Source organism: Mesoplodon densirostris, chromosome 18 (assembly GCF_025265405.1).
Source record: "Mesoplodon densirostris isolate mMesDen1 chromosome 18, mMesDen1 primary haplotype, whole genome shotgun sequence".
Classification (NCBI taxonomy): domain Eukaryota; kingdom Metazoa; phylum Chordata; class Mammalia; order Artiodactyla; family Ziphiidae; genus Mesoplodon; species Mesoplodon densirostris.
In genome coordinates this window covers 23,097,748-23,109,380 of record NC_082678.1, presented here as the reverse complement: position 1 = coordinate 23,109,380, position 11,633 = coordinate 23,097,748, and the positions used below count along the sequence as shown (strand labels likewise).

General features: G+C 42.9%; 1 protein-coding gene across 1 annotated transcript; it reads left to right on the top strand.

Annotated features, from left to right (window-relative positions):
- Positions 1-1,776: 1,776 nt before the first annotated feature.
- Positions 1,777-3,036, top strand: KCNJ16 (potassium inwardly rectifying channel subfamily J member 16). Its single transcript, XM_060082249.1, has one exon. It carries the CDS (start codon positions 1,777-1,779, stop codon positions 3,034-3,036), a length of 1,260 nt encoding a protein of 419 aa, XP_059938232.1.
- The last annotated feature ends 8,597 nt before the right edge of the window (positions 3,037-11,633 follow it).

The window sequence follows — 11,633 nt, the reverse complement described above, 5'->3', positions numbered from 1 at the left end:
GTCAGCCTTGGGTGCCATCCTGAAAGTATACAATTGTCTCCCCGAAACACAGCTGAAGTGTTGACCAAAGAGAGGCTGTAGCTCTTCAAAGCCGATCTGGGGGACGGCTGGGTGAAGTGGCCAGGGCGGGCGGACAGACAGGGAGAAACACGGACACGCCTTCCAGGACATTTTGGCTGTAGCCAGTGTCCATCCTCACTGTGGTTCACCAAACAAAGTGTTTAGTGTAAAGAGGGCCCAATCCCTGGAGAAGCAGAAAAATGATTCCTGTTGACTGGAGGGAAGTTAACTCATTCCTCCCTTTTCCTAGCAGAGAAGGCACTGGATAAGTACTTGGTGATTAATTGCCTTGGTTGGTTTCAAGGGGCGTCTTCATGTCCGGAACAGTATTTACGCCCACGGAATGTTCTGTGCTGCCCAGTGGCAGGGTCCTCTAATCCAGAGCCTCCCCCCCACCTTCCACGCCCCTCCCGCACCTGGCACAGGTAGACGATGTGGAAAACATATTCTAGTAATTACTAAACTCTTAACATTGGGCCCCAGTGACACCTTTTTTTGGCAGAAAAGTAACTAAGGACCATTTAATATTGAATGTTTAAAACTTACTTTCAGATTTGAGCTGGAAAACTATTGGCCTGTATCAAGGATGCTAAAAGCAATAATAACAGTATGTATCAATATAACTTGATCTTTTAAAGACTGAATGGATTTGGAGGGAGGAAAATGATTTTGCCCAGTCATAGCTGTGAAACCGTCAGGAATACAGTGAAGAGCTGGTGAGAAGAGTCCAATTGCAGCATTCTCCCTTTAAGAGGAAAACAAGATTAGCAACCTTGGCAAATTTTCGGCTTCTTTTCAGAGGGAAAGAGAAAAGCTTCCAGTGTCAAAAAAAAAAAAAAAAAGAAAAAGAAAAAAAGAAAGAAAGAAAAAGAAAAAAGGATGGATGTTTTGAAACAAAGGCAGAAGCAATTTTATACTTTATTGAAAGCTTACCTGGGAGTGGTTTTAACTCCTCTGGGGTTAAGAAAGATTTTTTTTTCCTCTCAAGACCGAAGGTGGAGCTAGGGTAAAGGAGTTGAATCTGAAATAGCATCCCTGTCAGTTCTGTTCTGTCCTGAAAAGTACACAGGGAAGAAAAATCTCCGTGGAAGAGAGAGGAGGCTACAGGTGCAGAAGGCAAGGGACCATCTATGATACAACCTGTATGTAAGTTACATTGTAACAGGAACGTAGAAACCCTTAATTGCCTCCTTTTTCTAAGGAAAACCATCTGACTTAAACAGAAAACCTCTAAGACGGCTAGACAAATACCTGAGTTCTATTTTGCCTTTTTGCATTACAGATTACTTTGTTTTCTAAATGCCCTCAGGCCAGAAGAGTCTACAAAATGAAGACAATTTTTTTTTTTTTTTTTAATGTCGGGTCAGAAGAGGTAGTGAGGACTCATTTGGGATAATCATAGTGTTTACTGAAGCCTTATGCATGTATAAAAATGTTATTTTCTCTAATTGCATATTTTGTTCCTGTAATGACTGACTTGAATTCTAAACTGAGTAATCAATACTTAATGCCTCTTTCGTGCAAATCAAGTCTTAGCTGTTTCAGATGGCATCACATTGCTTCAAATGGGGCACATTGCTCCAAAGATGGAAATTAAAAGCAAGTGTGTCGGATTTTCTGTTTTTCAGGTTTGAAGTGAAAACTCACAAATAGCAGCACCCCTAGAACAGTTGCCGCCCCAGAAGTCACCCGGATGCCCAAAGGGCATTAGAAAGCATGAGCTATTACGGCAGCAGCTACCCGATCGTGAACGTGGACCCCAAATACCCAGGCTACCCCCAGGAGCACGTTCTAGCCGAGAAGCGAAGAGCAAGGAGACGTCTCCTCCATAAAGACGGCAGCTGTAACGTGTACTTCAAGCACATTTTTGGAGAATGGGGCAGCTACGTGGTGGACATCTTCACCACCCTCGTAGACACCAAGTGGCGCCATATGTTTGTGATCTTCTCTTTATCTTACATTCTCTCCTGGTTGATATTTGGCTCTATCTTTTGGCTGATAGCCTTTCATCACGGAGATCTGTTGAATGATCCTGACATCACGCCTTGTGTGGACAACGTCCATTCCTTCACGGGGGCGTTTTTATTCTCCCTGGAGACCCAAACCACCATCGGTTATGGTTACCGCTGTGTCACCGAGGAATGTTCTGCGGCCGTGCTCACCGTGATCCTTCAGTCCATCTTAAGCTGCATTATAAATACCTTCATCATTGGGGCTGCCTTGGCCAAAATGGCAACCGCCAGGAAGAGAGCCCAGACCATTCGGTTCAGCTACTTTGCCCTCATCGGCATGAGAGACAGGAAGCTTTGCCTCATGTGGCGCATTGGTGAATTCCGCCCCAACCACGTGGTAGAAGGCACGGTCAGGGCCCAGCTGCTCCGCTACACAGAAGACAGCGACGGGCGGATGACGATGGCATTTAAGGACCTAAAGTTAGTCAATGACCAGATCATCCTTGTCACACCAGTAACGATCGTTCATGAAATTGACCATGAGAGCCCTCTGTATGCCCTTGACCGAAAAGCCGTGGCCAAAGATAACTTCGAGATTTTGGTGACATTTATCTATACTGGTGACTCTACTGGGACTTCTCACCAATCCAGGAGTTCCTACGTTCCCCGAGAAATTCTCTGGGGCCATAGGTTTAATGATGTCTTGGAAGTGAAGAGAAAGTATTACAAAGTGAACTGCTTACAGTTCGAGGGAAGCGTGGAAGTCTATGCTCCCTTTTGCAGCGCCAAGCAACTGGACTGGAAAGACCAGCAGATCCACAACATGGGAAAAGGCCCGCCAGCCCAAGGACCCAGCGCATCAGACACCAAGGTCAGAAGAAGGTCATTTAGCGCCGTTGCCATTGTCAGCAGCTGTGAAAACCCAGAGGAGACCACCACCTCTACCACGGATGAGTGTAAGGAAGCACCTTATCAGAAAGCTCTCCTGACTTTAAATAGAATCTCTGTAGAATCCCAGATGTAGTCCTGAGTTCTAAGTACGAGGGCTCCCAGTCAGTCGTTTTTACCCCCTAGCCAATCGCCTTAAGGCCAGTAGTTATAGACAGAGCTTTTAAAGAAGGCGATAGCTGTCTTTGATGGTGAAGGAAGATAAATAGAGCAGGTTAAGCTTGATAAAAGATACCTAAACATTACATCGTATCCAACTGTTTAACTTTTTTTTTGGCTAGCAAATTTTGTGTTAGGGATGCTAGTAAGAAGCCTACTTGATTAATTTAAATTTCATCTCCTTTTGTTATTCCGTATACTTGTATTGTCAGTTGGAGGTATAATATTCAATAATGGGGAACAAAGGTAGGACACTGGGATAATAGAAAGTAGAAAGGAAAATAGCATGAATAATAAAATTTTTAAATGGATCCAAATTGGTAGTAAAATGAGTTACCTATAAAGACATTATATAGTATAATCAAGATGCGCAAGGAATGCGTTCGGTAGATTGTAATGTTGGGCTGTTTAACTGTGAAATCAGTCCCTGTGTTCACCCCGCAGAGTGTCTCGGTATCAGCTGGCAGAGGCAGTGGCCGTAGGAAGTAACAATGCCACCAGTTTGACAGTGAATCCCCTGCCACTTGCCAGGTAATGATCAAGCAGTGCTAGAAGCTACTTTTCCTCTCATCCGTGAGGCAGAAGAAAAGTTGGTGATATTACTCAGAGAGGTATTTCTCTCTTAAATGCTCTGTTTGACTCCAACAAATGGCTCTGTGTGGAGGGGCAGAAATAAGGCAAACAGGAGCTTTGTAAGGTGTGTGACAAGGGGACTGCTTATGTCTACCTCCCCACACCTTCTTGGAGGACAAGAAGAAGGGTCAGGACCCTAGAGATGGGGTGAGGGAATGGAGAGCCATAAACAGCCTCAGACTCTTTGAGAGAAAACGTGTTCCTGGGTCCTGGAAGACTGGAGCTCTGGCTACACAAGGGATGGAACCGTGATTTATTTATTTTATTTTATTTTTTGGCAGTTGCGGTGGGGTTAGGAGGTGGGGAGTCTGTGAGGGGAAAAGTATTTATTTGTGCCTAGAAGCAATTATGTATGTTTCCTGTCTTGGTCACTTTAGAAAACACAAATCACTTGAATTGTGAATTTTAAGAACCGCTTCCATTGAACGTGGAACAATCATTTAAATGCAGGATTTTGTGAATATAATTAAGGTGATTTTAATGCACATTATGAAGTGGGTCAGCTTTAGATTGCTTAAATTGTAGGACAGGAGATAAATGTGTATACTGTATTTCCACCTTAAAAGATGTTAATCATGATTACGTTAAACACAAATCCAATCACTTGCGAGTGAAGAGTCACTCACTCTAAGCTTTATCAGTTGAAGACTTACCAGCTATATTCTGAATTATCTGTGTTATTTTTTACATTCTTGCTGAGCTGGTAATAAGTATATGCCACAGGTTTTCATGTGTTTATTTTATTTAAATATATATATACACACACATAGTTTTTGCTTTTTTCTGGAAAATCTCTCTCTCTCTCTCTCTCTCTCTCAATCTCTCTCTCTCTCTCCCCCCATTTAAATTAAAGCACACAAGTAAATTTTACTGAATCGCAGAGTCCAAGATTCCAATAGAAGTAAAATGTAGAGGTATATGAAGTTTTTCTTTTGTTTTCCTTCTTTTTTCTCCTTTTTCCTTCTTCCCTCCCTGCTTTCCTTCTTTCCCTTTCCTCCGCCTTTATTTTTGCCTGTGAGCAATAAAGTTATTTTATGATATACAAGTGCAAAGCTTGTATTCCTGTTGTTGTATGGATAAGAGATCTGTTCAGGACACAGGTTGCAAAATTGTCCTGAAACTTAACATCAGAGTGCTAAATAACGCATTTCTTTTTTCCAGTCTTGTTTCAGGAATGCAAAACCCATGTTTTTAAACTTGCACATGCCCTGTAGATTTGGATTTTGGAGCAGCAATTACTCAGCTAAATTAGAATATTACAATCTACCAAGTAGAAAACAGCCAACACTACAAGAAACAAACTTGCCCCTTTACCCCTTTTTTGGCATGTTTCACACCCATCTAGTTTCATTCACTTTCCTTCCTGGACTCTGCTTGTTCACCATCTTGCTCTGTTAGTATCAGGATAGAGGTGTCAATGTCCAGTAAATACACTCTGTGGGGCTACGTGCCTCTTCCATCAAATTCTCTTACCCAGAATAGAATGTGCAAGCAGCAACCCCATGTAATATTTGTCTCCCATTTTCTGTTTAGATTGATAACACACTTTGACACCCCAATGAATTACTTAATAATAAAGATCTTAAAATTGTGCAAAAACTGTGTGCCTATGCTAGTGGAAATTCTGTGGATGTGGTCAGCCGGGGGGACAGGGCACCCAAACTGAGATTGCTGTTTCATAGAGTTAGGATGTGGGCAGAATTAGAAACCATTTTTTATTCGTTGCTAACAGCTTGCAGAACAGCTCTATTCAAATGAACACTTCAGTGCTCCTGTAAGCATTGCTAGAAACCTCCCTGCAAAATAGCATTTCTAGTTGGAAGTGCTTTGTCAATGATGAGAATATTTTTTCTCCTGGCATTCGTCTCCCCCTAAAGAAGACATTATTCAGTAGACCCAATTAGAAAATAAATCGTGGCATCAAGGCACTGCTCCACTGTGTTTTATAGCCTGGGAGGAGGGAACACAGGAAGAGAGAAGGAAGCGCTATTTCCGTGGACCACCAGCTCATCAAGTACCCTTAGGTGCTTTGCAGATACACTTAATCCCCACACAGAGAACAAAGGGGTGGATATTTTTAATTTCCACGTCATCAAATATCTCATTCTTAACTTTATCCTGATGACACATTCCCAACTGGGACAATAAATTGCCCAGGTTAAAAAAAAAAAAAAATTCCAACTGTGTTTCCTAGTCTCTCTTGCAGCTGAGGGTGGGGAGGAGGGTATGCTTCTGTGACATAGTTCTGGCCCACGAGATGCCAGCAGAACTCTCTGGATGTGACTTCTAAGAAGGCTCTTTGGCTGCGGCTGACTTAGCTATCAAAGGCCCTCTTAGCGTCATGCATTCTTCCTCCTCCTCACCTGGGCCTCAAACTTGGCGGCTAACGCTTCTGCAGCCCTTCTCTTGAGAGTGAGAATCAGGGATGCTCCTGACAAGGGAAATTGGACAAGTAAGAAAGAACGCAAGCCTAGATTGCACATCTCCAGACTTCTGCAGGGGTGACAATAAATACGATTCCAAACTGATAGAGTGAGCCATAGATCTAGAGGGCATTAACCAGGAAACAAAGGCTGGGAAGGAAAAAAAGGATGTACAAGTTATGTCCATCCTGAACTTGTAGATGCCATTTCACGGAGCGGGTCTCTGTGGAAACCACATATTTTCTGGGAGAGTTGAGGAAATACCATTAGGATTGTAAAACAAATACAAAAGAATTACTTTAGGCCTGGGAATCCCTCTGAGACAGTGAGGCCTGAGTGACCTTGATAAGATCACGGGCCAGGCCTGCTGTCGGGCTGCCCTCAGTCTCCTTCCATCCCTCCTGCAGAATTACATTCTGTGTTTTAATGGGACTTTCACTAGGGCTGGTGACCTGAAATCTCTGGAGACTCAGGCCAGCAAGCACTGTACAGCTTGGGCAGAAAAGCAGAACTCTACCGAGGCTGTGTTTAAGAACCCCCAGCGAGATCAGACTGCATGAATTCATCCACGGGGACTCTGAATATATAATATACCAAGGAGCCCAGACCCTGACTTTAAATATTTGTGCTTCATTCCGTCTGAGTTGGCCAGGATATGTGAAGCAGATTCTGTGGGCCACTCTCCTTTCAATGATTGGGCACTAATTCTACTCAGTTTAAAATATTCTATTAGTTCCATCCATTATAAGCATTGATTCTTCCATTCTGAATATTCTGTAAGGCACCATAAGCCCCTGAGTTTTTTTTTTTTTTTTTAAGGTAAGCTTCGCCTTCGGACTTCTAGAAACATCCTTTACACCCTTGGCACTCTCTAAATCACAAAGCCCTGCCCCACTTCTAAATTTGCTGCAGCCAATCTCTCACTATCTAACTTTCACTTTTAAAAGAGCACTATGACCCGTGCTCTGGAGAAAAAACTTGTGACACCACACACAGAATGCAAGGAGGAATAACACAGACAAAGCAGCAGGGGAGCACTTGGCAAATTCTCTGCAAAGGCTGTCTTGGGTGGGAGGGCTTTAAAAATGAAAGCGAGTAACTGAGACGCAGTTTGGATCCATCTGTGGGCAGAGAGCAAGCAAGGCCTCCTACAGGGACGTTTTCCTGAAGAGGCAAAATCCTAGTGTTGCCTGGACACCGTGATTCCTCCGCATTGCTTTGGAGCTTTTCTTCAGTAAGAAAAACCTTACGTCCAAGTGAATTCCCAAGTTCCTCTTTCACGGCTCTTAGTTTACTAAAGCAACTTCACACAAGCCTCTGACGACCGTGTGGTTGGGTCATGAGATTTGGCCAGGGGCAGGCAGCCTCTTGCTTCATCAGGTCACCCCGTGCTCCTTTCCTCGGGAAATATCCAGGCCTGTGGTTTGGGATCTTTTGTGCCGAGTTTGGAGACTTAGGTCAACATGGCTGAATGTTTCAAAGTTCAGTAGACTCTGAGCTGCTGAGCGCCTAGCAGGGAACATTTAAAATAAACTCGCCTTTCGCTGTTTGGTCTCATTGATTTATTCTATTTTGTAAGTACTACAAAGTAAAACACTACTGGATCTCGAGTCTGTCTGTCATCCCAAGAAAAAGCTACTGGGCTGAGATCGACAGTCTTCTAAATAATGAAGGTAACCTGAGCTGGGGCATCACTGATGTCAGGTTCTCCATGAAAACTGCGGAGACTCCACAGGCTGCCGAGAGAGACAGGTTAATCATTTTCAGTTTTCAGCAGGCCCGGTGGATGAAAACCCAAACAGATACTAAGTCTTGCTAAATTACATAGCCAAAGAATGCTTTTTCTCTGTTCTGTCATTTACCGCTGGGCTTATAAAACCTTCTTAATCACTATCTAAGTAACGTGAACTTGAGATAGAAAAGCCCCAAGAGGTTTAGACCCTGTGAAAACTTCTTTACAGCAAGTTATCAGAAACCTTCAAATTTCCACATAAAATACTTCTGTCACGTGCACTGCACACTGTGGTTAAAGGCTCCTTATTTGAATTGGAAGCACATGTTGGAGATCAGTTATTTATCGTGCCTTGTGCTGCCTGTTGATTCTGTCTGATAGCAGCTTGCCTGGGGAAGGGGGCTGCCCGCGGGGCCGGATTCGGGCGGAGAGGCAGCATCTGCCAGCCGCTGATACTTCCAGATGCAAAGATTCTTAAGATATTGGGGGTCATCAGTGCATCTAGTCAGAATCCACTTTACATAGGAGGAAAAATTATCTGCCCAAAGAGACAAAGCCTCAGAGATGCAGCCGAGGAAGTAATCACTACGACCAATGACCGGGGCTCTCTGGAATCCCCAGAGGTGATAATTGGTCCTGATATGCTGCCAGAGATAAGTTTTCTTCTGTAATCATTACATGGGAAAAGTGACCCCTTGAAGACCCTCTGTTAAATAGAAGCCCGTTATTTTCTAGAATTGCTTCTGAACGGAACTGTTGATTGGCCATTGATTTTTTTAGAGAGGCTGGAATGTGGGCAAGGGGGAAAGAAAGTGTGGGGAACAGCTGGTAAGAGCAACGATGAATGAGGATAATCTTTTCTAGAATGTAAACAAAATGGTTGAATTTTAAAAGTCTCACCTGTTTGCAGGGCAATGCTAGTGCACAGTGGGGCACAGCCCCGAGCGTGGACCAGCCACCAAGCCTGTCACCTTGGAAGCAGGAACACTTAGTCTTCCTGCAGGGCCAGCCTTAGGGGATAAGGACACACGGTGAGCAGTGGGGCTTTCTTCCAGTGAATGGATGTGCTCCATTTTTTGAGGCAGGCCCTAAAAGGAAAGGAAACCAACCTGAGACAGGCCCAGACACCTGGGCCGACAACGTTTGCTCTTTTTAGTAGTTGTACAACCTGGAGCAACTTAGCTGGAGTTTCTGATTCCTACTTTCCTTATCTATAGTTTTTCTTGCTGATTTAAGCTGAGATTGAGTGCAGGCTTACGGACCAGACTGCCTAGGTTTGGATCCTCTATCTGCTGTTTTCTTCCCGCGTGACTTTGGGCAATTTTCTTAACTTCTCTGTGCCCCAGTTTTCTCAGCTGTGAGGAGAGGAGAATCATCGTACCCACCTTACAGTTGCTGTAAGGATTAAGCGAGGTAATGTTTGTAAAGTGCTTAGAACAGTAGCTGGCACAGAATGAATGCTAATAATTGTGAGCTATTATTATTATCGCCAGCAGCAAATTCTTAGGTTCTTTTAGTGTTTTGTCAATTAATATACATTCCTTAACTTTTAATCTGGACTTACTGCTAAAGGAAAAAAAATTAAAAGGAGCGATCATTTGGTAGAAGGAGTATAAATTATTTCCATCCAAATGTAAATGATTTGTATACGATCTTACCCAAACCACTTCGGATGAAGTAAATCAAACTTCTTCTCCATTAAGTGAGGCATCAGGATTTAGTAAAATGGTGCTTTGAGAATAAAAATACTACTCTACTCAGATACACCAAAGACAGTGAATAGCACCAAACCAAGGGAAAGCAGACTGCATATCATACAGTGTACCCCCCATCCCATGTAAACCACCTGCTGGGTATTAACTTCAAGCTGTTTCAAAAAGTGTTTAACTTTTATGTCACAATACCATACATTATACTCAAACTTCTCAATATTTTTCACTAAATTAGAGGGGTCCTGGGAGGAGCAATCTCAGTATCCAAAAATGATCTATTACAACCCAAATAAGCTACTGCAAATTGAACTTGGAAAAACTTGGTCTATGATGTGCTGGTGGCCCCAGGGATACGCGAACCACCCAGGAGACTGTCTGCCTTACTTCGGGTGCCAGACAAGAGGTGTTGAAGTCATTTGGGATGAGGAAGAGCAAGTCTTTTTCTCTAATGTGTGACATCCTGTTGTAGGAGGGTCATGGACTTTCAATCAGATGGAAGTGGGCTCAGATTCCAGATGCGCCCTGTGCCAGCTGTGTGAACTTGGGCAATTTCCCAATTGTCACTGAGCCTCAGTTCCTTCTTGAGTATAAATGGAGATAATAATACTCACACACACGTATCCTGATATACTCTTCACAATCCATATATATGTGTGCACGTGTGTGTGTGTGAAGATATACACATACACATAACTCCCTGGCACCTAGGAGTTGCTCAATCAACTAATATTTCCTGTTTCCCTCTATATCTATCAGTCCTAGTAGCATGTTTCAAAGGAATGTGAAATCAAAAGCATTGTTAGCTATAGCATTAGAATGCTTTAATAATGATCACAAAATTATTTTTTCCTAAATATTCATGCTTTCACTGTGATGTGTAGGTTGATGGCTGAGGTCAACTTTCTAAATGTATTGTCTTCCCGCTCCCAAGAGTAATTGATTTTAGTCCCAGCACTGCCACTAGCCACTAACGAGCTGTGCGATTTGGGGAAGTTACTCAACCTCTCTGGTCCACAGTTTCTGAACACTCCTGGTTTGCTTTATATTTTTTCGTGATTTTTAAAAATTTTTTTCTTATTTTTTGGCTGTGTTGGGTCTTCGTTTCTGTGCGTGGGCTTTCTGTAGTTGCGGCGAGCGGGGGCCACTCTTCATCGCAGTGCGCGGGCCTCTCACTGTCACGGCCTCTCTTGTTGCGGAGCACAGGCTCCAGACGTGCAGGCTCAGTAGTTGTGGCTCACGGGCCTAGTTGCTCCGCGGCATGTGGGATATTCCCAGACCAGGGCTCGACCCGTGGCCCCTGCATTGTCAGGCAGATTCTCAACCACTGCGCCACCAGGGAAGCCCCTCGTGATTCTTTGAAGCCACAAAATGTGATGTCTTCCCCCTCACTTTACTTCTACCCATGACTTTTTTTTTGTTTCTTGTTTTTTTGTGTGTGCTTTTTTCATTAACATGTAATTTACTACAACCTTTCCTATTCTTATGATTACTGGACTATCTAAATTTAACAGAACAATTCCTCTTTCATGTTATTTTCTGCTTCATTTCAAATCTTTCCTTAATGTATAACTAACTGTGATGTACACTGAATACTTCTCATGATAATAAATCAATAGTTCATTTCCAATAATAATATCTGTTGAACTTAGTTTTCAGATCTCATATTACTGTACTTAAAAAAATTGGACATTAAATGGCAAAATTTAAGGCATTTAATAATGACATAAGTCTGATTTCATAAAAAATGAAATATTGCTTTTGCAATTACAAAGGTCGGAAGCAAGTAGTGGCATAAAAAACGTAGTCACTGAAGTACAACGCTAAGATTCTGATGAGGGCAACCTGAATTTACGACCAATGAACAAAGGGCATCAAATATGCAATTAAACTGTTGGAATGCCAGAAGGCTTAATCTATGGAAGTTGGGGGGAAATGCTCAGCCAAGGATGCTAGTAGCCCTTTGTGTTATTATTAATAGATGCATCTGCAGATTGGTGACTTGTGCAGTGAATGA

Excerpts from the sequence above, each read along its gene's own strand:
- KCNJ16 (XM_060082249.1), top strand. The coding sequence starts at position 1,777 with ATGAGCTATTACGGCAGCAGCTACCCGATCGTGAACGTGGACCCCAAA.